Source organism: Platalea leucorodia (assembly GCF_965183815.1).
Source record: "Platalea leucorodia genome assembly, chromosome: 8".
NCBI lineage: Eukaryota > Metazoa > Chordata > Aves > Pelecaniformes > Threskiornithidae > Platalea > Platalea leucorodia.
The window spans coordinates 12,511,399-12,536,178 of record NC_138830.1 but is presented as its reverse complement, the minus strand read 5'-3'; the positions used below and the strand labels follow the sequence as shown (position 1 = coordinate 12,536,178).

Here is a 24,780-nt window from a genome sequence, read left to right as displayed (position 1 = left end):
CTGCCCTTCATCCCACCCGGGAGCTCCCCGGGGTCGAGGTGCAGACTGGTTACTGCTTAGAGCCCCAGCGAGCTCTGGCAGAGCGGGAGCTGCATCCCCAGCCCCAGAGGCCTGCTCAGGTGAGAGCGCACTGGTTTGGGGCTTTGCATTTTAAATATGCTCAGCTTTTCTCCGCTGTTTTCCCCAATCCCTGGTGCCAGTCTGACCTCCTGCTTCGCAAACGCTCTATCCCGTGGAGATGCACCATCTTCAGCGGGAGGCAGCTCCTCCAAGAGCCCTGCTCGCTCGTTATGGGCTGTCCCGGCATAGCTCTGGTCCCTCCTCTTCCAACAGGGATGATTTACTTCTTGGAAACACGTTGTTTCCCGCATCTCCCTGCCCAAACCTGGCAGGGCTCCTCTCCCTGCAGTGGCTCTGCAAAGCACCCGAGAGGCAGGGCCGGGGCTGCCCGGAGCTCTGCCGCAGCCGGGCACAGCCAGCCCCGCCGGGGCAGCAGGGAAGGGGGTGCAGCCCCTCCCCACGCACCCGGAGGCGAGAATTTGGGCTGCCCCTTTGCCCTGGGTGCCGCCTGCCCGCCCCGGTCCCTGCAGCCGAGCGCTCCCCGGGCCTGGCGTTGTTCCGCGGTGAGTCTCTCCGCGCTCGTTTGCGCGTGCACCTACCTGCCCGTCTGTCCATCCCCGCGCCCCAGTCCTCACCCATCCATCCGCCTGTCCGTCCGTCCGTCCCCCTCCGCCTTCTTCCTTCTCCCCCCCCACCCCCCTCCGCCGTTACGTAAAGCGGCGACGCGGTGCCTTTAAGAGCGGGGCCGGGCGGGCGCGCGCCGCCCCGGGAGCTCGCGCCGGCGGCAGGAGGCGGCGGCGGGGTAGGGGGGGGCGGCGGCGCCGGGGCTCCAGCGGCGCCGGGGCTCCAGCGGCGCGGCGCGGGGGGGCCGCGGCGGGGGGCGGCCCCGGGGGACGGGGGGGGCTCCCCCGGCGTGCAGGGCCGGGGCCGGGGCCGCCTACACCATCCGGGGGCAGGGAGCGAGCGGGGCCCCGGGGGTGCCGGAGGGCGGGGGGCTGAGCCCGGGGGTACCGGAGGGCGGCGGGGTGGCCCCGGGGGTGCAGGAGGAGGGGGGGTTCTCCCGGGGGGTGCAGGAGGCGGGGTTGGGGGCGCTGCCCCGCGGCCAGGAGCTGGTGGCCGGCGGCGGTGGGGAGCCGGGGAGCGGCGGCGGCGGGGGGCCGGGCCGGTGGCACTGGGTGCCGCTGGGGGAGCGGACGGGCCTGCAGGAGTGGGGCGAGCGGCCCGGGCCGGTCACCGCTATCGGCAGCCCCAAACCGGGCGCGGAGCCGCGGCGGCCCCGGGAGCGGGGGGCGGCCCGGGGGCGGCGGAGGGCGCGGGGCGCGGAGGAGGCGGCGGTGGGGGGGGCAGCGGGGGGCAGCCCCGGGGCGCAGCCCCCGCGGCGGGCGCGGGGCGCGGTGCGGGGGGTGCAGGAGCACGGCCCCAAAGCCGGGCAGGAGCAGGGCCTGAGCCGGCGGGCGCAGCAGGAGCGGGGCGGGGGGCGGCGGGAGGGGACCCCCCCGGGCCGAGCCCGCTGGTGGGTGCGGCGGGGCCGGCAGGAGGAGGGGGAGGCCCGGGGCGGGGTGCAGGAGGAGGGCGAGCTCTACCCGGGGGAGCAGGAGCACCCCGGCGGCACCGCGGGCGCCCGGACCCCCGCACACCGCCAGAGCCGCAGGAGGGCCGCCCGGGTGTGAGGCCCGATCCGGCACCCGGTGCCCGCCGCCCCGTGGGGGATCTCACCCGGGACCCGGCTGCCGCCGGCGTCGATCGGCGCACCCCGCCCCGGCAGGCGGGCAGGCGCAACCTGCCTGGCATGCCGGCTGCCCGGAGCACTGTCGTGCCCGTCCTCTCCCTGCGGTGACGCTGCGGACCCGACACAGGATGCGGTGGCAGTGGCAGTGAGCGGAGAGGTAAGGGGCAAGGCGCAACCCCTTGCTGGGGGAGCGATGCAGGGGGCAGGGGGTTTCGGGGTTTGGCACCGCCCAGGTCGGCGGCTGCGTGTGCCCGCTGCGCCTCGCTGGGCGCTGCTGGCACCGTGCCCTGCAGCACTGCGGGCTGCTGGTGCTGCCGTCGTGCCCGGGCGCTGTGGGGCCGCTGAGCCCCAGCCAGCAGCGTGCCCGAGCCCCCTGCTCCTGCCTGCCAGGGCAGAGAAGGCAGTGGGGTCTGGTGTAAGTGGGTGCCCGCTGCCCTTGAACCCTCCCGAACTGCAGCGGAAGCCGGGGGAAGGTTTTTTTCTTGGAGAAAAGGCGGCTTTGCTCTGTTCTTCCTCTTCCCCGGGCTCGTGGGAGCTCCGGCGCTGAACAGAGGATCCTTGTCCTCCGGGGCCGGCCCCACGCCTCGGGGTGTCGTGCTGCTGCCGAAACCCGGAGCAGCGGTGCAGGGAGCCTCTGTCCGCAGGCTCTGCCGGCAGCGCCATGGCTGTGTCCGGCCACGTCGTGGCAGGTTCTCTAAAAGCTCAGGACTCTAAGTACTTGGTCTTTGTTGGTTTTCAGTTTTTTTAATAAAACCTTTAAATTAAACCTAGTAAGGTGGTGCTGACGGCCCAGGCGAGGATCCCACCTTGCTGGGAGGACCCTGCTCAGCTTCTCCCGGCACGGTCAGGCCCCTCGCCCGCTCTGCAGGTGGCAGCTGGGGAGGGGGTTTGCAGGCGGCCGGAGGAGCCTGGGCAGGGGCAGCATCTCTGCCTGCGGAGCTGCCGCCAGCCGCAGGCCGTGCTGGGGCTGGGCTGTCTGGGCAGGGCAGGCCGGGGCAGAGCCCGGCGCGGGCGCTTCCCCACGCACTCGCCTCCCTGGGGCCGCCTTGGCGCAGCCTTCCCCGGGGTGCCCTGGTGCCGCTGGGCTCCAGCGTTGGCTCACCACCCCGCAAGGTGGGTCCCCCCTCGTCGGGTGCTGTGGGCTCTGGGGTTCACGCATCCCCCACTTACTCAGCCCTTTGCTGAGCTGGCTCAGGGCAGAGCCCTTGAACAAAGTTTTTCAGCGCCAGGCTTTGCAAAACTCTCATAAAAGCAAGACCTGCCCGGAGGGGTGTCTCTGAGCAGGTCTGTGCTGCCGGGCACCTCTTCAGGGAGAGGGTCCAGGATGGACCCCGGGTGCTGCGGGCCCACCCTCGGCTGCAGCCCTGGTCCCGCTGCTGCCCCTGAGCCCGCTGCTGCCCGCAGGGAGCGGGGCCCAAAGCAGCCTCTGCACCCCCATCCCGCCACACTGAGGCCCGGGGGTGCAGGGTGGGGGCCATGCAGGCTGTGCAACCTGTTACCAACCCCTGGAGCTACCAGGGCCTCGTTAGCCTGGTATTCGTTAGTGCAGGGCGTGGGCCAGCCCTGCCGGTGGGGTATTGTGGGTATAGCTGGGGAAGGCTGGCTGATGCCTTCCTCCACCTCCTCTGGCAGCTGCCAGCCTGCAGTGCCCACCCTGACTCAGCCTCCCCCCAGGGTGTGGGGGGCCTCCGTGGGCAAAGAAGCAGCCCCCACAGGACTGGGAACCACTGCAGGCTTGTAGCCAAGCCCTGTCCTAGCCACCCTATGGACCAGACCTCACTCCGTGACTCAGTTTCCCCTGAGAGGAAGCTTGGGATCCCATCCGGCCCCCGGAGCACCAGGGTTTTGACTCCAGTCATGCCTACAAGGGATGGCAGCCAGCTGGGGCAAAGCATCCCAGGGGGCATCACCCACTCCTATGGGTTTTGGGGGGCAAGAGGGGGCTCTGCCCCATGCACAGCTCCTGCTGGGATAGAAAGGCTTTAAGGAGAAAGTCTTGTTCCAGCCCTCTGCTGAGCGGCCCCAGCACAGGGGGGGCACTGCCCATGCTGCAGCCTGGCTAATTAGGCTGCTGTCAGTTAGCACTAATGACCAGCAGATGCTGGATGGAGTGCTGCTCTGCTCCAGTGCTGGGGAAGGGCCCGGCTCCAGGGGTCCCACCTCCCCTGCTCCCGGCACCCAGTGCAGAGGGAAGATGCTGTAGCATGGACGTGGCTTTGTGCCCATCTGGCCTGAGACCTGGCAAACTCATTTCGTGCCAACTGCAGCCCACCCCGAGGCCACCTCCTGCAGCAGTGTGGGGATGCGGGTACTGCTGGCGGCACCCCCAGGGGAGCAGGGCCAGTTGGACCTGGGGCTCGTGCTGGTCCCCCCCCGTCCCCAGCAGAACCGGGGGCAAAGCCCACCCATGCCCTGGGACGTAGCGGGGCAGCGCCACAAAGGCTCTTTCAGCTGCCTGGGCAGGGCGAGAAGGTGGCCCTGGGTGCTCCTGGGGGGTCTGGAGGGCCTGGAGTGGGCAGACAGGGGGTGCCGGGCTGGGGGGGCCCATCCTGACCTCTCCCTCCCGCTTTGCCCCAGGGGGACCCCACGGCCGGTGTCACCGCAGCCCTGCCAGCCCCATGGCCGAGCTGTGACGCCGTGCCCCCTCGCACACCGCCTGGCTCGCTGTGACTCTGGGGCTGGCACTGCCGAGGGACCCCCGCAGCACCGCCACCGCGGCCCAGGTGAGACGAGCGCGGGGGCCGGTGGGTACAAACCAGCCTTGCACCTGGGCAGGGTGGCAGTGTCCCCACCGTGGCAGCCCGCTGCCCTCTCCCCAGCGCTGGCTATGGGCACCGAACTGGGGGCAGGCAGCATGGGCAGGGTGCTGTGGGTGTCAGGGGGGTTGCTTTGCCTGCTTGTGCCCCAAAACACCGCGCTGTGTCCCTGGCTTGGTGGGAGAGCTTGGGCTGATGTGCAGATCAGCTATGGGGTTGGCAGTTCTGCCTGTCCCCTGCCCGTGCCGGGGAGCTGGGAGGTGCAAGATGGGCTCAGCCTGCCCCAGCTCGACCTGCGGAGGGGATTTAGCAGAGGAAAGAGGCTTAAGGAGGGGATTGGGGTTGCGCTGGGCTCTGTCGAGCTAGGGGGCCCCCCCACCCAGCTGTGTGTCTCCGCCCTGAGCCACTGCTGCTGCAGGCAGGGACTCGGAGTGGGGGACGCTCTGTGCTGGCGGGCAGGATCAGGCCATGGGGCCAGGCTCTGGAAGCCCAGAGATGGCAGCAAGGGTGAACCTGGCACCCCGACCTCCCCGGCCGCCCCCGCCACGGGGGTCACCAGCCCTCCGTGCCGGCCCCCCGCGACCTCCTGCTTGCCCAAGCCAGCTGAGCAAGCAGGATCAGGTGCGAGCACCGAGGGAGGCAAAACACTCACCGGTACGGGGTCCCACCGGGGGGACGTGGGGTGGTGCAATCCAGCAAGGGGCTGGGGACAGTCCTGGGGAGCTGGGTGGCAGCAGGATCCCAGGGGCGGGCAGGATGCCGCCAGCAGCCCCGTCTCTTGTGGGAGCAGGGTGCGTTTGTATGCGTGGGTATGTGCGTGCCCACACGCCTGCGCTACGATGGCCGGGCTGGGGAGTGTGTCACCGCAATTTGGGGCCGCCTCTGGGGCCTCGCCAGGGCTGAGCGAGCCAGCCCGGGGTGCTGCTGCGGCCGCCCTGCTGCCGCTGCAGCTGGTGAGATCACTTCCAGGTTACACGGCCACCAGGAAGGTGGCAGGCAGGCTGTGACAGCGAGCGGGGTGATGTGCTGGAGGTGAGTGGGGGAACCCATCTCTCTCTGGGAGCTTGTTTTGGGGACCCGGCGCTTCCCAGTGCCCTCTGTGCAGGGTGGTGGGCACAGGGCCCCGGGGATGTTGTGGCCCCGGTCCCTAGGGATGCTGGAAGGGATGCGGGGCCAAGCGTGGTGTCCCAGAGGGCTGGGGAGTTCTGGTGGCCCCACGGAGGGGAGGGACACCCTGTGGTCAGTGTGACTGTCACTGCCCTGGGGGACGGGGAACAACGTACCCTGTCTGGTGGCTGTCATTGTGGTGGGAGGCCCCCCCGGCATGGGAATTGCAGGCAGGTGGGTCAGGGGTGGCATGGCGTGATGCCATCCATCCCCTGGCAGGGGACCTCGTCGTTTGAGTTTTAGCTGAGCCTGGGCAGGCCAGGAGGGCCCGATGCGTTGGGGGGTGACCCGGATCCATGGCCAGGGCTGTGGGGACAGGGGTTGTCCCCTCTCGGCTTGGGGACCCTGCAGCATCGCTCTTGCTGGGCAGACTGGCGAGGGTTTCGGGGCAGCCGGGGCCGGAGGGAAGGTGGCATAGCACGTGCATCAGTCACCGGCCTGCGGCGTGCCAGCGCGGTGACGCCGGCGGGCCGTGTGCGGGGGTGGCTCGCTGCTCCCACGCCGCGGGCTCGGCCGCCTCGGCTCCGTGGCTGAGCTCACCTCCGTGGTATGGCAGGAGGAGCTGCCAAGGGGCTGATCCCGCCCGGCCCCCCCCCCGAGCCCCTCGAGCCGGGGCAGGTGCCCCCTGGGATTGGGGGTGTTTCTGTAGGGGGGGCAGGATGGGCTCGTGCCCCCTGCCCTGGCACGGTGACAGCCTGGTGTCACTCCTCTGGCTACACCAGGGTCTTGGGGGATATGGGGAGAGGCAGGTGAGGGGAGAAGTGGGGGGGTCGTGGGGGCACTTCTGGGGGTTGGGACAGGGCATCGTGCCCCATGGCATTGGCATGGGGAGCAAATTGGTCCCTGGGGCTGTGCCATGCCCCAAAGGACAGGCAGGTCCTGGGGAGCTGAGGGGGGCTGTAGACCCCCGCCCCCCAGTTTCAGCCCTTGCAAGCTTGCAGCTCTGGCCCAGGGGGCTCAGAGAGGGACCGTGGCCGGGCAGTGTTGGGGTACAGGCCAGTCCGATGTGCAGGTGGGGGTTCCCCATCCAGGGGGGTGGTTTCCCAGTGCCACCTGCCCCTTCTGGGAGTAGTGCCTGGTGCAGTGCCTGGCAGAGAGTCTGGGAGACCCCCAGCTCCCTGCGAGGGGGTGGGGGGAGAGGATTGATCCTGGGAGGAGTCCTCCTGGCATGTCCCCCACCCCTGGCCCCCATCCCGGCAGTGCCCGCCGGGGTCTGGCTGCTCTCCCAGCCCTGCTGTGCTTGCGCCAATGCTGCCGGGTCGCTGCGGAGCAGCCATCTTCCCAGCGCATCCCATCCCCCTCCGCTGGCGCAGGGGAGCGGGAGGGATGCTGAGGATGCTGCCAGCCCCAGAGCCCCCCCACCACTCCGCAGGTGCCCAGGAGGGGGGTACAGCGCCCTTACCCACCTCAGTTGCTATAGAGCCCCGGCTGCTGGATGATGCTCCCCCCTCATCCTCCTCCTCCGCCTGGCTGCCTGCACCGCATCCCTGCTGGCGGGCTGCACCGCGCTGGGGTGGGGAGAGAAGGGGGCTGCGAGCGCGGTGCTGGGGCTGGCAGCGATGCCACCACCTCTCCACTCGGGTGCTGGAGAGGGGACAGCAAGCAGGCAGTTGGGCTGCCGAGCCGGGAGGAAGACAGCAGTGCCAGGCTGGGATTGGGGTGAGGATGGGCGCCTGAGGGGCTGCCCCCCCCTTCTCTTTCCCCATCTCCTCTGCATCCCTCCATCCATCCCCCCCTCCCCTCCATCACCGTCGCGGTCACCTTCACCCTCTCGCTGTTTTCCGGAACTGCAGCAACTTTCTGCCATGTGATCCCGAGCCCGGCTCCAGCCCTCGCCACCCCCAGGCAGGCGCGGGCGTCTCCGCAGAGCCCCCCGCTCACCGCCACACCGCAGCCGCCACCACCGTGCCGGCCATGGGCGAGAGATGCGACTACCAGCGCCTGAGCAGCGCCGAGGAGGAGGAGGAGATGCTCAGTCCCCTGCCCCACAGCTTCTCGGACAGCACCGGGCAGCGGGCCCTGCGGCCGGGCAGTGGGCGCCCCATGCCGTCCCCCCGGCAGGACGTCACCCCAGGCATGCCGTGCCGGCGGGTCAGTGCGGGGGGAGCCCGCGGGGGACACCCGGCTGGGCTGGGTGTCCCCAGGAGGGACAGGGTCCTGCTGTGGGGCGCGGGTTGGCAGCTGGCATAGGGCTAGGGGGGTCCCTGCATGGCATTTTCCCTCTCTGGCACTCGCGGTACCCTGTGGCATCTGGGGTGGCATGGGGACAGCACCCACCCTGTGCGGCTGCGCTCCTGTCCCAACCCACAGGAGTGGGGCTGCCTGCTTCTTGCTGGGGAAACTGAGGCACAGGGGAATGGTGTGGGGCAGCGCAGCTTGGCCGGGCCCGGCACAGCTCAGGAGGGGGCACGGTGCCCGGCGCAGGATGGTGTCACCCAGTGGCAGCACCGCATCCGGCCGGCGGCCCTGTGGGCTGCCCTCCACATATAGGGGTGTTGCTGTGGGGGTGTCGGGCTGTGCATGAGGGTGTTGTGGGGGGTGTAGGGGGCACATAGGTGCATGAGGTGTAGGGGAGGTGTCGGGGTGTCATTGCGGGTAGGAGTAATTGGGGGGGGTTGGTCACCCGTGTGCCAGCTCAGGCAGGTGCGTGGCCACGCGTGATGCCAGGCAAGGGCGGATGTCGCCTGTGCCCCGCCGGCGGGCGGAGGCGAGGAGCGTGCCACGCCGGGGGCGGGCACCCATGCGTGTGCAGGGGTGCCGGCAGCTCCAGGTGTGCGTCAGGCAGAGGCGGGGGAGTGGGCCGGTGCGCTGCCGCCGGCTGTGCAGCGCCGGTGTGTTTGCGCACGTGTGGCCGGGCAGGGCGGTAGCTGGCGGGGGTGCACGGAGGTGACGGGGGGGGGGTGCTGCGGTTGTGCAGGTGGCAAGAGGTGTGCGGGGTGCCGGGGATTGCACCTGTGTGGTCCCAAGGTGCACGTGAGAGTCGTCACCACCCGTGCATGAGCCTGGGTGCACGTAGGGTGCATCCCCGGGACTGCAGGGGTGGGTGTGCACGGCACGGCGTGCGTGCAGGGCACGGGGGCCGAGCAGCACCTGCGCCGGGGGTCTTTGCTGCCTGCCAGGTCGTGGGGGCTGGAGGGGCGTCTGTGACCCCCCCAGGAAGGGGGTTTGCTGGCAGGGCTCTGCTTGCCCGTCTCGGAGCAGAGGTTGTGGTGTTTCCCCCTGTGCCCGTGGGTCTATTGCAGAGAGGGAAACTTAAAGTACAGAGCCTCCTCCAGCAGGGCTGGGTCCCCCCTCTCCCTTTTGGAGACCAGTACTCCCAGTGTGGGTGCTGAACTGGGCAGCCTCACCCGGGGCTTGGGGGTGCAGGAGGTGGGCTGGGGTGCAGGGGACAGCGCCCCAGCCCCAGTGGGTGCCAGTACCGGCTGATGAGGGTGATGCACCACTGCAGGGCAAGGAACCCCTCATGTCCCCGGTGTCCCCTGGGCCAGGGAGGGGGGAGCTGGCGCGTGGCAGAGGTTGGTGCCGAGGGCACCGTGCCCGGGTGTCCCCAGTCAATGGGCTTGTTGTGCCGGGTGCCTGTGCCGCCGGGTGCCAGCCGGGATCCCGGTGGTGGAAGCCGCAGGGGAGGCTCCTCTGCGCCTGGGGATGCACTTAACCCCCTCCCAGCTGCCCCCCAGCACAGCAATGGCCACGGTTTGGGGGAGCTGGGCAGGCGGGGGCTGCAGCAAGAGGTTGCCGCGGGTCTTTCCTCTCTCACGCTGCGGCTGCTGGCGCAGCCAGCTGTTCTCCCCAGGGACCCCACAAGCGGACAACAGCACTGGGGTTGGGTGCCAGCCCCGCCAGGGAAGGGGAGCAAGCCCCAGGGTGCTGGTGGCACCCCACGGCAGAGCCCCGCGGGGGCTGGCAGCTGGGCAGCGGGTACGTTTGCCGAGCCAGAAGCTCCCCCCGCGGTGCCCGTCGCCCTGGCGTCGTGCCTGTGGCCTGGGTTGGGGAGCGGAGAGCCGGATGTCTCTTCTCCCTCCCTCCCTCCCCGCTTCCTGGGGGGAAACTGAGGCCCGGGAGCATTTCCCAAGGCTGGGACGAGTTTCCATGGAAATGGGAGCGGGGGTCCGGGCTCCCAGCTGCCGGCGCGGGCGCCCGCCGAACAAGGGAGAAAGCGGCACATTGATGGGAGCCCGGCCCCTTGGGCACGCATCCCAGCCCCGGCCGAAAATAACCCCTCCCGGGGAGCGCTGCGCGGGCAGCCGGCCGGGACCGAACCCCACTGCCGGCCGGGGGTCCCCAACAAGCGGCTCCAGCCAGGGGGGTGACCCCCAGCCCTGCCTGCTGCCACCCCCCCGCCCCGGCCCCGTTGCGTTGGGGAAGGGGAGGGCCGGCCCGGAGGATCGAGAGCCGGACGGAAGGAGGGGGAGAGCCACAGCCTGCGTCCGGCCGACGGACGCCCCGAGCCCCCCTGCCCACTCCAGGGGTATATACGGGGTGGCCAGGTCCAGGGGGCATCTCTGTAGCCCAGATGACGGGGCTGTGGGTGCCCTGGCTGCACTGAGCAGGCTCTGCCGTGGGACGCCGGCACCAGGGAAGGGACATCGCCGGTGCCAGGGGCCAGCAGCGGGCAGCCAGGCAGGATGCGACGCTTCCAGGCTTTGCGCCGATCCTTCCCCTTCCTCACCCGCTTCCGCCTCTACCGAGTAAGTGCTGACCCCTGCCCCGGGCAGACCCTATGCTGGCCGTCACCCAGCCCTGTCCCCATTGCCTGCGGGCAGGGGACCGGCTGTTCCTGGCCAACCGCGGGCACGCGTTGAAGGCCAGCGGCTGCTTTCGCCCCGCATGCCCCCGCGTGCCCCCATGCGCCCCCGTGCCCAGCTGCTTGCCGCACCCGCCGTATTTTTAGCCCAGTGCCGAGGGCTGTAATTGCGGTGACGCGGCCGAGGGACCCGAGCGCGGGGGGCGAAGACGCCGGGGGCCATGTCGTCTCCTGGCAGGGAGGAGAGGATGGAGGGGGCTGCCCCATTGTGGAGCCGGGACGGGGATCCCACCTCCCCTCGGGCTCTTGGCAGTGGGAGGCAGAGCCGCGTCCCTTCCTGGAAAGGTGGCAGTGAAAGCAGGGGGAGAACCAGGACAGCGGGCAGGGATGGGGAGCGGCGGGGGATGTGTTTGGGGGGGCATGGGGAACCGTGGGTGAGACCTGGCCCCATCCCCTCCCTCCCCGTGCCCTGGCACAGCTAGGGGGGGTGACACCGGGGGTGCCCTGTGCCTCAGCCTTGGGGCGCCAGGAGCCCCAGAGGCCCTCGTGTCCCTGTCTGCCCCTTCCCTGTGGCTGCCTGTCAAGGTGCCACCACCCGTGGCAGAGGAGACCCGCCGTGGGTCTGTGCCCCAGCCCAGCTGGCTGTATGGGGATGCCAGGGGGGCGAGAGGCAGTGCTGAGGTGGCTGTCCCTGCTGGGGACAGCTGTCCCCTCCCCAGCCAGCCCCTCCAGCCGGGCAAAAGGAGCCTGGCAGGCACAGTACCAGGCGTGGGGTGCTCCCTGTGCAGGCGCAGTGCCAGGCTGTGGGGTGCCCCTTGGCTGGGGGCCGCTGCTGGCCATGTCCATTCCATGCCCTGAGGCTCTGCCCCCTCCTGTGTCCCTGGCACCGCTGCCTGGGGGCAGCCTGTGCTGGAGTGGAGGGGACGGGCTGGTGTTTCTATGGGCATGATGGGGCAGAGCAGGGGTCCCTGCCCGTCCCTGGGGGTCCTGCTGATGGGGTGCCTCTCCTGACCCCCCTGGGGAGCTGGAGATGGGCTCAGGAGATGAACCCTGCTAGCATCCCTTGCACCCTACCCAGGCAGCACCCCAGCCTCGGCTCTCAGCCCCTCCGGGTGACTTTCCCAGGGGGGACGGGGCAGAGGGGAGCAGGGCAGGGTCCCCCCTAACCTAGCATGGTGTCCCGGCAGAGGCTGAGCTGTAGCATGCAGGCGGAGGAGGGCACAGACTGGCTGCTGGAGCTGCTCACCGAGCTACAGCTGCAGCACTACTTCTTGCGCATCCGCGATGAGCTCAACGTCACTCGCCTCTCCCACTTCGAGTACGTCAAAAATGAGGATCTGGAGAAGATTGGCATGGGACGCCCCGGTGTGTACACCCCCTGCCGCCCCCCCCCCCCCCAACCTCCCCCCGTACCCCCAGCTGGCTGCGCAGCATCTTTTGGGGAGCCCAGAGGAGCATGGGGCTGGAGGGGACCCCCACCCCATGTTGGGTAGGTGACAGTCCCTGTGTCCTGCAGGCCAGCGGCGGCTGTGGGAGGCGGTGAAGCGGAGGAAAGCCATGTGCAAGCGGAAATCCTGGATGAGCAAGGTAGGGATGGGAGAGGGGCAGGTGTGGCAGGGAAACTGAGGCAGGCAGGAGGAGCTGGCCCTCTCCCCATGCTCTTCCCCGGTGCCTGGCTCTCTGCATGCCGCCAGTCCCTTGCACCTGCAGGCTGGGGGCGCACCAGAGCAGGGGACCTTGGGATGCTCACGTAGGCCCCTTATGCCATCCCGCCCAAAGCTGGTGCTGCTGCCACCCTGGCACCCCCTGGCACCTTGCACCCCCAAAAGAGCAGGGTGCTTGCCAGCTGGGTGCTGGGTCGTGGCCTCTCCCCTGTGTGACTCATCTGGGCTGGGACAGGGACAGGCTTTTAATAGAAGGCTACTCAGCCTCGCACTGGGCGCAGAAATGCCACCTCCCACCCCGGCCACATGCCGGGCCCAGCCCCTGCGCACCCCACACAGGCTGCCGGGGCTGGGATGGACCCTGTCCTGTGGGGCACATCATCCGGCCCGGCACATCATCGGTCCCGGCTCGGGGAGAGGCAGGGAGAGCCTGTCTACATCCCCTCTGGGCTGGCGGTGGCAGCAGCAGATATTGCAAGGCCCACGTTGCTGCAGGGATGTGTCACCGTACTCAGCCCGAGCTGGAGGTTTCTCTTGGCTTCGTGCCCAGGCACATCGCGTGGCCGCAGCCTGGCCAAGGAGCGCCCAGGGCCCTCTGGCTGCCAGCCTGGTTTGCCGAAGCTGCTGGGGAGCCGCTGCGGGGCTGCTGTGAGAGGCACAACCCCCTTCCCTCCACACGAATCACAGCTCAGCGTGCAGGCAGCTGGAGAAGCAGAGCCTGCTCCCGCAGGCAGTCTGCCCTGGGTAATCACCAGTTAGGGGGTCATCATTAGGTTCCAGAGTGTACAGCCTGCGCAGGGGGTCCTCCCAGCACCGCTCACTCACAAACCCAAGGACCCAGGGTGTCTCCGTGCCTGTGTGTCATATGCCTCCATGTCCTGCAGGTATTCAGTGGGAAGCGTCCTGAGTCGGAGCTGCCACCCCAGCCCCAGAGTACCTTCCGCAAGCCCCCCACGCCGCCACCCCCCGAAGCCGGGGGCCAGCATTCCCTCACCTGCCTCGTGCGGGAGCGGGACCTCTCGCTCTTCGAGAAGTTGGGCGACGGCTCCTTTGGCGTCGTGCATCGTGGCGAGTGGTGCACGCCCGCCGGCAAGACGGTGAGGGGGTCACAGGGGGGAGCTGGGTGTGGGAGCACCCCGGGGGGGAAGATGCTTTGGGGTTCACCCCTGCTTTGGCCATAGCTGAATGTGGCAGTGAAGTGCCTCAAGACGGACGTGCTGAGCCAGCCAGAGGCGCTGGATGACTTCATCCGGGAGGTGAACGCCATGCACTCCCTGGACCACAGGAACCTCATCCGCCTCTACGGTGTGGTGCTCTCCCACCCCATGAAGATGGTGAGTGCAGGGGGACGGGGCCGCCCCTGATGCCGCCCTATGTGTGTCCTGCATGATGGGGCAAGCAAAGCCAGGCTGGATCCATACCCCGAGTCCTCGGCTAGCATCCCCAGGGGGGCACAAGAAGGCTGGAAACCAGCCCAACCAGGGTGCCCCTGGCCTGACCAACCTGCTGTCCCCTCCCCATGGCCCAGGTGACAGAGCTGGCCCCACTGGGCTCCCTCCTGGACCGCCTGCGGAAGAACCAGGGCCATTTCCTCATCTCCACCCTCTGCCAGTACGCCATCCAGGTGGCAAAGGGCATGGCCTACCTGGAGTCCAAGCGCTTTATCCACCGTGACCTGGCCGCCCGCAACATTCTACTGGCCTCCAATGAGCTGGTCAAGATCGGGGACTTCGGGCTGATGCGGGCCCTGCCCAAAAATGACGACCACTACGTGATGCAGGAGCATCGCAAGGTCCCCTTCGCCTGGTGAGCCCCGGGGAGGGGGGGACCTGGGATTGCAGCACCCACGACCTCATGATGCTCACATCCTTCCCTGCGCAGGTGTGCTCCTGAGAGCCTGAAGACGCGCACCTTCTCCCATGCCAGCGACACCTGGATGTTCGGGGTGACCCTCTGGGAGATGTTCACTTATGGGCAGGAGCCCTGGATCGGCCTCAATGGCAGCCAGGTGGGTGCATGGCAGGGACCTGCCCCCCCTGCCTCACCCCGGCAGCACTGGGGGAACCTGGAACCCCCTGACGGCACCGCCTGCCCCGCAGATCCTGCACAAGATCGACAAGGAGGGTGAGCGGCTGCCACGGCCCGAGGACTGTCCCCAGGACGTCTACAACGTCATGCTGCAGTGCTGGGCGCACAAGCCTGAGGACCGACCCACCTTCGTGGCCCTGCGGGACTTCTTGGTGGAGGTGGGCGAGTGGGTGGGGAGGGGGACACAGCAGTCCCTGGTGCCCCCATCCCATCAGCTCTGCCTGAGTGTGGGCAGAGTTAAGGGTATTGCCGAGGCGGGAGCTGACATTGCGGGGCTTGGGCCAAGCAGCTCTGCAGGCTGGGAGGTGGCAGGCGGCGACGTGGTCACAGCAGGAGGACCCTGGGTGCCACCTTGCCCTTGAGGAACATCCAGGTGCTGCTGGTGCCCTTGCTGACCCCAGGGACATCGCGGCTGTGGAGGGGCTGGGAGCGGTGGTGCTGTCTCCTGCCCATTTTTGGGCTCCTCTGCCCTGTGTGGGGCTGAGTCTGGCGCCAAAGCTGGGGCGGATGGACATGATGGGGGGGCCGCGTCCCCTATCCTCACCCCCCCTCTCCCCCCAGGCCCAGCCCACTGACATGAGGGCGCTGCAGGACTTCGAGGAGCCTGACAAGCTGCACATCCAGGTGAACGACATCATCACAGTCATCGAGGGCAGGTATTGCACAGCTTGGGGGGCAGGTATTGCACGGGGAGGGGCACGGACCAGCTTCAGGGCTGCCAGCCTGTGTGGGGACAGGGGACCCTAAGAACGGGGGGGGCCATGGGCACTGGCAGAGCTGTGGGGAGCGGGGATGAGGGCTCTGGCCGCGTACCCCACAGGCAGGCAGAGCTGCCCCTGCTCCCCTGAGAGGGGTGCAGTTCCCTGGGTGGCAGAGTGCTGCGGGGCCACCCCAGCGTGGGGGCACAGCCGTGCCTGCGGGCAGCGCAGCCCTGCCCGCACCGTCTGCCCCCGCTGACTCACCCCACTGCGCCTGTGGGTTTGCCCGGCCTTGCCCCGGGAAACCCCGCACCCCGGGGCCGCTCCCTGCTGATAGCGGCGGGCACATGCCACCGGCACCCGGGGACGTGCCGCTGTCACCGGGCTCGGTACCACGGCGGCATGACCTGTCACCCCCTGTGCCATGGGCTTTGCTCTTCGGTCCCTGGTCCCTGCTGGCCACCCTGGGGCACGGCTACCTGCCTCCGCCACCCCGGGGACCTGCGGGCTGAGGGGACCTTTGGTCCTCGCATCCCCATCCCAGGATGTGCCCGTCCCCCTCCAGCTCGGGGACAGCGGGGCCCCCCCAAATGAGCTCAGTGTCCCTTCGCCCCACTGGTGCAGGGGAGGCCGGGCCCCCCCCATCCCCGGGGGGGTGAGGAGGAAGGCTCTGTCCTTCCCCCCTTCCCTCTCCCCCTCCCGGGGCCGGCTCCCCGCGGTTAGTCACGGCCCGGCGGTGAATCAGGCCGGATTTGTGTGTCTGCAGGGACCGGCTTTCTCCCCGGCCGCCGCCGCCAGGGATGACTCTTGCCCAGGGTCTGGCGGTTTAATTGCAGGGAGGGGAGGGGAGGGGAAGGGAAGCGGCGTCGGCGGAGGCAGGAGGGAGGGAAGGAGGGAGGGAGGGAGCGGCGGAGGGCGGCGCGGCCGCGCCAGTGCGCCTGCATCGTCCCCGCCGCCGCATCCCGGCCGGGCTGGGGGTCCCGCTCCCGCGCCCCCCGCCCCGCCGCCGGCCCCAGGTGAACCACGGGGGGGGACGGAGCGGGGGGTTGGCGGGAGCGGGACGGGGCGACGTGGCCGCGCTGGGGGGTGCCGATGGGTCGGGGAGGGCCGGGAGCGCGGTGGAGCCGGGGCGCAGCCTCCCCTGCCTCAGTTTCCCCGGGGAGACGCCGGGTCTCGGTGGCCCCCGGTGGGCACGTTTTGGGCCGGCGGGGTGGGCTCTGCAGCCGGGGAATGGCAGGAGCCCCAGCGCCTGCCGGTGCTCCCGAAGGGGAGCCCCCTCTCCGTGCCTCAGTTTCCCCCAGGGCGGCTGCCCCCCCACCGCGCTGCCGGCGGGGATGCCCGGGCAGGGACCGGGGGGGGGGGGGGGGGCTCCTCCTGGGGGCCGCATGCGGCCCCGCCGAGCCCGCCCGGGGCACCGTAAACACCCCCCACCCCTTTTCAAGCCCCTGCCTGTCGTTCGTGCGTACGTGTGTGTGGGCAGGGGCAGGGACCTACCTGAAAGCCCCCCCGGGGACCCAGCCGGCCGCGGGAGGGGGCTTTCGGGGGGAAGCCAGGGCAGAACCGGAGCGGGTTTGTGCCGGGGCTCCGAGCCCGGATCCGGTGGGACGAGGCTGGGAGAAGGGGGGAGCGGAGGGGCCGGCCCGGCCGCAGCATCCCTCCGGCGGGATGCGGCGCTGCTGGGGCGCAGGGAGGGCGAGCGGAGGGGACCTCCCGGGGAAGGGGAACCCTCTCCCCCGGCCCTGCCCCGACCCGCCGCGGGTGAGGGAGGGTGCCCGGTACCGGCTGGGCTCTGCCGCCTCACCGAGGGGTCCTGGCGCTGAGTAAGGCGGCTTGGCTGGCGGCGAGCGGGGAAGGTAAACAGGAAAAGGGCTGAGCTGGTGGCCGGGGGTGACTCACAGGTGACTCCAGGAAACCGTGGGGCCTGTGCCAGCCTCGCCGGGCTGGCACCGCACGCTGCCCACCACCCCCTGCCCGCCGCCCGCCCGCCCTGCCCGCAGGCGGGAGAGGAGGGGGACGTGGTGGGAGCAGGGTTGGGGGGTTAGGGTCGGAGCCCACCCCGTTGATTTGGCACAGGCTGGGCGAGGGGCATCACTTGGCGTGCCCTTCTCTGCATCCTACCTGTCCCTGTCCCCCTGGGCTGGGTGATTGCCCTGTCCCACCCTGGAGGTGGCCACATCTTAGGGCAGGCAGGTGGCTCCTGGCCGGCTAGTGGGGCACGCTGGGCTCTCCGGGGGACTGGCAGCCTGGCCACCCTACTCACATGGCCACGAGAGGTTTTGCAGCTTCAGTCCCCCAGCCTGCCTGCCCATCTCCCCCTGCCCACACCACGCTGCATGGGGCCTGCCGATAACATAGGAAGGGAGCAAGGGAGACCCCCCTGTCCCCCAGTGTGGCCCCCCCAGTTTCCCCTGCGAGACTGGGATATTTGAGGGTTCATCAGCAGGCACCTTGTGCCATCCCCGACTGCGTGGGGCACAGGGGGACCAGCAGTGAGCAGCTCGGTGCGGGCATCACCCCAAGGCTTGTGCATAATTTGAGGCAGCTGGGAGGAGGAGGAAGGGACGCATCTTTTTGGGTGCAAATGGGGAGCTTTGTTCCCCACCGCCCACATCCCTGGCACCTCCCGGTGCAGGGGCCGTGCAGGGTGGGAGGCAGAGCACACTGCCGGCAGCGTTGGGACCCTGAGCACCAGGTTCCCCTCCCAGTTGTGCCACCGCCTGCCTGCGTGGCCTTGGGCGAGTCACCTCGCCTCCTCCCTGTCACCGGGGCAGGCGCGTGTCCCCCTCCCATCCCCTCATCAGTAACGAGGTCCTTTTTATTCCTTAGGGCCGAGAATTACTGGTGGCGGGGTCAGAATAAGCGGACCCTAAAAGTGGGCCAGTTCCCCCGAAACACGGTGACCTCGGTGGCGGGGCTGTCAGCCCACGACATCAGCCAGCCGCTTAAAAACAGCTTCATCCACACAGGCCATGGAGACACCAACCCGCAGCACTGCTGGGGGTTTCCCGATAAAATTGATGAGTAAGAAACTTTCTGTCTTCTCTGCATCCCCTGCCTGCTCCCTGCCTTCTCTGCTGCCTGCTGGGCACGGGAGCGAGCCGTGGCTTGGCTGCCCCCCCCTTGAAGCATCTCTTCCCCCTGCCATACTGGGGACAGTGGCTCTGGGTAGGGTCCCCGTGGCTGGACTAACTCCCTCGCCTCTTCTTACTAATGGGGTCAGGGACGTGGGGGGCTGCTGTGCTTGTGGGGGGCTGTCCTGGCGGGGAGCACCTTCTCCCAGCCCCGCAGCCCCTCGGGGCTGTTCTGGGGTGAGGAGACATCAGTAAGCACCACCCCAGAGGTGGCTGTGTTACCCCAACACTTTTGGGGTGTCCCAGGGCTGCTAAGCCCGTGCCTTTCAGTGCCTGCGTGGAGGGAACCCACAGCAGGGGTGCAGCCCGGCCCCGTGCTTTTAACGGCATGAATCCTCTTAAAAGGAAAATATGAAAAAAGTCCCTCAAAATGCTTTTCCCCTCTCCACTCCATCAGGAGGGACTCTGGCTGGTCTGTGCTGGGGCGAGGGGGTCGGGTGCCTGTGCCCCAGGGTGCCCCATGCGCCCCTGCTAGGTGGGACCAGCTGTGCCCATCATGGGTGCTGGGGGCACCGGGGGTGGTGGGCAGGGGTGCCTTGGCTCGGAGCAGTGGGCATGGGGGGTCTCTGCCAGCGCTGGACTGGGGGGACGTGGGAGGGCTGTGTGTGGGGGGCAGGATAGGATTTCAAAGCCTGGAAAGCTCTTCCTGGGTAGAGCCAGCTCCTGCGCCGGGCTTGGTGCAGCCCATCCCAGATCCCTGCTGCTGTTTGACATCCCAGCCTGCGGACAGCTCTGCCAGCTCTGCCGGTGCCCTTGGTCCCAGCCTGACCTCCCCACGGTGCCCTGTGCCGCGGGCTGTGCTTGCGGCCCTTGGAGGGCTGAACCGAGACGCCGCGCACCCAGCTCGTGCCCCGGCAGGCCTCCCCGCGCCCCGCTGCGTGGGCACGGGCGCTGGGTACGTGCCGCCCAGGCCGCCGAGAACGCACCGAGCTCGGCACACGCCCAGGCCTTCGGGCTGCGCCGGCTCCCGCCGGCTCCCTGCCTCACCGCGCCTGGCTTGCGATGGCTCGCCCGGGCCTCCCGGCACCCCACCGGCATGCCATACTGGGATGCCGTGCCCTGGGTGCAAGATCGTGCTGCAGCACCCCAGTGCTGGGGGGTGTCTCGGGCACCGCACCCCACATGAGTATCCTGGGCACGGCACCCTGTTTGCAATCTCCTGGGTACAGCACATCATGTACATGGAGCCAGAGAGGGATGGGTGACACCAGGACAGCACTGGGCTCTGTGCCATAGCACTGAAAACCTCTGGCGTGGGCTGCCCCGATGCTTGCGGGGACAGTGCTTGCTGGGGCATGGTGCGTGGCGGAGGGGCTGTGGGGTGTCTTGAGGGATATGGTGTGGGAGCGAGGGGTCCCACGTGGCCCCAGCTGACCCCTCGATGCTCTCCTCTCTCCCCACAGGCTGTACCTGGGAAATCCCATGGACCCTCCTGACATTTTAGGTGTGGATCCGAGTGCTGCCAGACCCACCCAGCTTCCAGGCAGGGCTAAAAGTGAGCGGCTTTTCCCCTTCCCCCTGCCCATCGGCTGCGCAAAGCCCCCCTCCCCATGCCCTCCTGTCAGGGTGATGGGCTGGACCCTCTCCTTTCCATCTTTCTGCTGCCACTTGCTTTTTGCAGACCCAGCGGGGAGCTGGGGTGACAGGGCACGTTGTCACCTGGCCATGTGCCACTACCAGCAGCGTGGGCGGCTGGTGGCTCTGCCCGGCTGGACTCTGCCCCACTGCCCTTCGTCCGGGTCCCTCGTCCCGTCCCAGCCTCCCACGGCTGGGCTCCCCGGTACGGGGGATCTCAGTGGAGCTGCCACGAGGAGGGAGCTCAGACACCGTGCGTGTGCCGCAGCCCCCCTAAACTTGCAATTTTCCCTTGGGGGGGCTTCCCACCGGCATCCTCCCCACACCCCACTGGTGACGGGGGACACGACGAAGCATGCACCCTGCTAATGAGCGGCCCGGCTGTAACTTGCTCCGCACGCTCACCCCGTGCCTCCCCTCCTCTCGGGCTCTCTCTTCTCCTGCAGGGCAGCCGCCTCCGCGCCCGCCTCAGCCTACACTCCTGCTCACCAGTAAGTCGGGCTTTTTCGGGTGCTGCTCTCCCTCCTTCTTGCTCCCCTTCTTTTCTCTCTTAGCTCCTTTCAGCCCCTCTGCCACCTGGGTACCTCCATGCACCTATGGGTGATGGCATCTGCAGTGGGGATACAGGTGCGGAGCAGGGTGACCAGCCTGGGGCAGGGGGCCGGGGCACTGTGGGGTGGGAGCCCCCTGGCTCCCTGCTCCGGTGTGCATTGCTGTGCCCAAGGGGGGAGCAAAGGTTGCTGAAGCTATGGGGCAATTTGGGGGCTTGGGGATGCAGGTGCCCCCCCTTGCTCTCCAGGGATGGGTGCCAGGACCTTCACCATCCCTCTCTGCCCACTCTTAGAGCCCTGCTACGACCCAGTCAGCGAGGAGGAGGACGGTCTGCCAGGGGGTCTCCGGAAGCTCTGCCTGAAGAAGCCAGGCACAGGGAAGGGTCTGCGACCGGTCAAGCCATCGGCACGGGTACCGGGCACCAAGGTGGGCGAGCGGCAACCCAGCCGGCCAGCAAGCGAGGGGCCGGCAGGCGGCGAAGTGACCCTCATCGATTTCGGGGAGGAGGTGCCCCAAGGTAGCCCCTCGCCAGTGGGGGAGCTGACGGCCCCGTCGTTGGCCAAGCTGGCCATGGAGGCCTTCTCCTTGCTGGACAAGACCCCACCACAGAGCCCCACACGGGCTCTACCCCGGCCCCTCCACCCCACGCCGGTGGTGGACTGGGACGCCCGCCCCTTGCCTCCACCGCCTGCCTATGATGACGTGGCGCAGGACGAGGACGACTTTGAGGTCTGCTCCATCACCAGCCCCCCGAGCCGGCGGGGCAAGACCAACTACGGCTTTGTGGATGAGGGTGAGCGGGGACCGGCGCTGGAGGACAACCTTTTCCTGCCCCCCAAGGAGACCAAGCAGCCCAGCCTGACGCAGACCACCGAGCTCTTTGAAGAGCTGCAGCAGGAGTGCATGAAGAGGCTCAATGTCCCCCTGGGACCAGTCACCCCCGCTGACGACAAGCCCCAAATCCCGCCCCGTGTCCCCATCCCGCCCCGGCCCCTACGCCGCAATGAGCCCGGGCGCTGGTCAGGGGACCTTTCCCCAGCTTCAGGGGGTGAGGAAGACCGGCCACCCCAGATTCCCCCCCGGGACCCGCTGTCACAGCCCACCTCCCGGACACCCAGCCCTATGGCCCTGCAGGTGGGCTCTCCCCAGCAACGCGCCGCCCTCTGCTCCTGCCTCTCCACCTCGCCGGGGAAGCCCATGCCCACCACACAGAGCTTCGCCCTTGACCCCAAATACGCCACCCCCAAGGTCATCCAGGCGCAGGGCAAGGACTGCTCCAAGGGACCCTGCATCCTGCCCATCGTGAAGGATGGGCAGAAGGTCAGCAGCACCCACTACTACCTGCTGCCTGAGCGCCCTGCCTACCTGGACAAGTATGAGAAGTTTTTCAAGGAGGCCAAAAGCCCCGAGGAGGTGCCGGCATCCCGCCTGGTCACCACAGCTACCGTCCGTCCCATGGTGCAGCAGCCGCCGCTGGACTGCAAGGCCAACTTCTCTTCCAACAACAGCAACCCCGGGCCCAAGTGCCTGGTGAAAGCCTCCTGCAGCCTCCAGAAGATCGTCTACGATGGCCCGGATGGCTACCGCCCTGCCGACAAGATTCGACTGGTAAGTGGCATCCCTGGTATCCGTGGGCAAGAAGGGATGTAGTGGCCGTGGACTCACTTGGGCAAGAGCCATCCACACCCTGTGCCTCAGTTTCCCCATGTTCAGCCCTGCAGAGGTGGCTACAAGGGGTCCCCAGACGTGCTGTGGGGCAGAAGTGTCATTGCAATGCCAAAATGGGGATCACAAGCCCTTTTAACCCAAATTAGCCCTACCCACAGCCCCAGGGAGGGGGTGAAAGATGGCTGTCACTGCGGTCCCCTTGGGCTCTCCGGGCTGGGTCCGTGGTGCCTGCGCCCAAGCCCAGGAGGGGCTGGAGATCCTGGGGATGGTCCCAGCTCCAGGCTGATGGTGCTCCCCGGGGCCAGAGCTGGGGTGGGGAACAGCCCCAGTGTCCTCCTGCTCCAGCCACGGGCTCCTTGCTGCCTGGGGGTGGTGCTGGGCACTGACCACAAGCCCCCTGACTAGGTGCAGGACACGGTGCACGGTGTGACCACCGAGGAGTGCCAGGCGGCCCTGCAGAACCATGGCTGGAGCGTCCAACGGGCCATCCAGTACCTGAAGGTACAACACGCCCCTGTCCCCCCACCCTGGCTCCCATGAGAGTGGTGGCACCCTGTCACCCCCCTCATCGTGTGCCCTGTCCCCTTGCAGGTAGAGCAGCTCTTTTGCCTGGGGCTGAAGTCCCGCGTCGAGTGCCACCGGGTGCTGGAGATGTTCGACTGGAACCTGGCCCAGGCCAGCTCCCATCTCCTTGATCCCTACAGCACTGCCCGCCAGAAGTAGGAGCACGGATGTTTTTTTTGGGGGGGGATCCTCCATGCCATGCTGCTCTTGGTCAGCTGGCACCATTACCCCTCCTGAGCTCATGTCCTCTCCTCTCCCTACAGGCGGTGACAGCGGGGATGGGGCGAGCTGTGTCGGATCCGGAGCAGGCACCGTGCCATGGGGCCACCCCCCTGGTACCCACCCCCACCCATGCAACCTGCTGCTGGACTCTGGACTGAGCCCCCGCTTGGGGGATGGGGACACCCCAAAAGGGAGCCTGCCCACTGCCCCAGACTTGCTGGGGTGCCTGTGCCGTGGCTTTGGCAATGGGCTCCGTCGCCTGGCCCCTTGTTGAATTGTTTTTGTAAAGAGAAATGTAATTTTAATATATATATTATATATATATATATATATATATATATAAAAAAATATTCTATGGAGAGGAGGAGGGTGCCTGTGGCCGTCTCCCAGGTTCGTCCCCGCCAACGCACAGGGACAGGCCATGTCTCCATGGGTGCCGGTTCCTCCCTGCTGGCAGCCAGGACTGTGACCCACGGGACCTGCCACAGGAGTGGTACCCGGGAGGGGATGCACGTGTGCTGTGGTGCCCAGCAGGCGCTGGGGATCCCTAGGGAGTTTTATGACACGGGCACCCATAAAGCGCCTGGTGATGGCTCCCAGGGTGTTTTGGGGTGCAAAGGTCTCCCCATCCAGGGCTGCTGGAGTTTGTCACATGCTGTCCCACCCGCAGGACCAAAGCTTGAAGGCTGGGCATGGTTTTGCCCCCTCTGAGCGGGCAGTGCTTGCCCCTGGTGATGCCCCGGTGCAGGGGAGCCCTCTGCGGCAGCCCCTGCCTTGCCCCGGCGCCCTGCGGCATTTCGGCTCCCGGCTGCCGCCTGACTCATGCCCGGGCAGGGAGTGGCGGGACCTGCGTCGCACCCCCACCCACGCGAGGGGCGTTGTGCAACCGCATGCCACCGCGCAGCCGGAGCCAGGTGCCGGTGTGGGGCTGGCCCCCATGGGGTCCCAGGTCAGGTGGCAGTGCTGACCCCCCCCGGGTGGGAGGCAGAGCCCCTTAGCTGGGTTCCCTGAGGTGCCACATTGCAGCAGCACCAGGAAGGGGGCTCCGTGCAGGTGGAGGAGGACCTCAATGTCCAAACCCACGGGGTCTGTGGGCATTGGTGGTACCTGGTCCCCAGGATGCCCTCTGCTCCAGAGCTGGTGGCTTCAGAGGAGAGACCCTGCCATGCAGGGTGAGTCACCTGGCAGGAAGAGCTGCCCTGGAACGGCCGTGGGTCACTCCCTGTGGCAGATGGTACACAGCCACATCGCTATGTGCTATGTGCACCCACAGCTCCGCTCACCTCCGGTCCCCCAGCCCTCCCTGAGTGTGGGGACAGGGAGTTTTGCTGGTGCTGCTGTGGGCACAGCCATGCATAGGTGCTTTGGGCTCTCTGTGCCTCAGTTTCCCCATCTAAGGTGCAGCTACCATGGCATGGCAGCCAGGTGGGATGGCTGTCAATGAGGTGAGGAAGGCACACCACCTTAACCAACTTATTTACCCCCCCTTAAATGATCCCAGAGCTGGACTAGGCCCCGTGAAGAAGCAAACGTGTTTCCTGCAGTGGCCATACTTGGTCCCTTTGCATGGGTGCGCCTGCCCGCTGTCCCCAGTGGAAGGTGACCTGCAACCCAGGGCAAGGCCTGGCACCGCCGCCTGTGTGGGAACAACCCCCCGGCTGGGCTTGCGTGGGCGTTTGCCGCGATGGCACAGATAACCCTGGCACGTAAGTCCCTGCTGGCAGTGCTGGGAGGGGGCACAGGGCAGGGTCAGCATGCGGGACCCCGAGGCGGCAGCGGGAGGCTGTTCCTTCCTTCTTCCTCCTTGGCGGTGAGCCCACCCTTGCCAGGGGTTATCAGCTGCTCAGCTGAGCGTTGCAGGGACCCGGCAGCAAATGGGGGGGTGGATGGGGGGTGCAGGGTGCAGGGCTGACCCACCCCTCCCAGACGTGCTGGGGACCCCTGTCCCCACTTGCCGTTCCAGGGCCTTTGGGACAGGTGACTTTGCAGCCCATCAGGTGCTCCCCAGGAGTTGGGGACCCCAACCTTGGGGTGCCAACCATGGGGTCACCATGGGAAGGGCCTTAAAACCTCCCATGGCAAAATGGGTGTCTCCCAGCATCAGCGGGTCCCCAGGACTAGGACGTGGCCGCCTCCATGGTGGGCTGTGAGGATGTGGAGCC

General features: G+C 68.3%; 1 protein-coding gene across 8 annotated transcripts; it reads left to right on the top strand.

Moving 5' to 3' along the window:
• The first annotated feature begins 48 nt into the window (after positions 1 to 48).
• On the top strand, positions 49 to 22,901 carry TNK2 (tyrosine kinase non receptor 2). 8 transcript variants are annotated; one of them, XM_082320575.1, is made up of 17 exons: positions 1,634 to 1,946; positions 4,367 to 4,512; positions 11,644 to 11,821; positions 11,973 to 12,043; positions 13,005 to 13,217; positions 13,302 to 13,454; positions 13,649 to 13,926; positions 14,002 to 14,128; positions 14,220 to 14,366; positions 14,770 to 14,864; positions 17,733 to 17,927; positions 19,441 to 19,532; positions 20,059 to 20,103; positions 20,457 to 21,772; positions 22,238 to 22,333; positions 22,424 to 22,551; positions 22,660 to 22,901. In XM_082320575.1, the coding sequence occupies exons 3-17, from the start codon at positions 11,659 to 11,661 to the stop codon at positions 22,664 to 22,666; spliced, it is 3,126 nt and encodes a 1,041-aa protein (XP_082176701.1). In that variant the 5' UTR covers positions 1,634 to 1,946; positions 4,367 to 4,512; positions 11,644 to 11,658; the 3' UTR covers positions 22,667 to 22,901. The 8 variants fall into 8 exon arrangements, with proteins under 8 accessions (XP_082176702.1, XP_082176701.1, XP_082176703.1 ...); XM_082320576.1 differs by lacking the exons at positions 1,634 to 1,946; positions 4,367 to 4,512 and adding an exon at positions 49 to 119; XM_082320577.1 differs by lacking the exon at positions 4,367 to 4,512 and having other exon boundaries at positions 1,904 to 1,946.
• Positions 22,902 to 24,780: the final 1,879 nt, after the last annotated feature.

Excerpts from the sequence above, each read along its gene's own strand:
- TNK2 (XM_082320578.1), top strand. The coding sequence starts at position 7,627 with ATGGGCGAGAGATGCGACTACCAGCGCCTGAGCAGCGCCGAGGAGGAG. Across the intron at positions 17,928-19,440 it reads TTTCCCGATAAAATTGATGA|GCTGTACCTGGGAAATCCCA; the intron begins GTAAGAAACTTT and ends CTCTCCCCACAG. Across the intron at positions 21,773-22,237 it reads CTGCCGACAAGATTCGACTG|GTGCAGGACACGGTGCACGG; the intron begins GTAAGTGGCATC and ends CCCCCTGACTAG.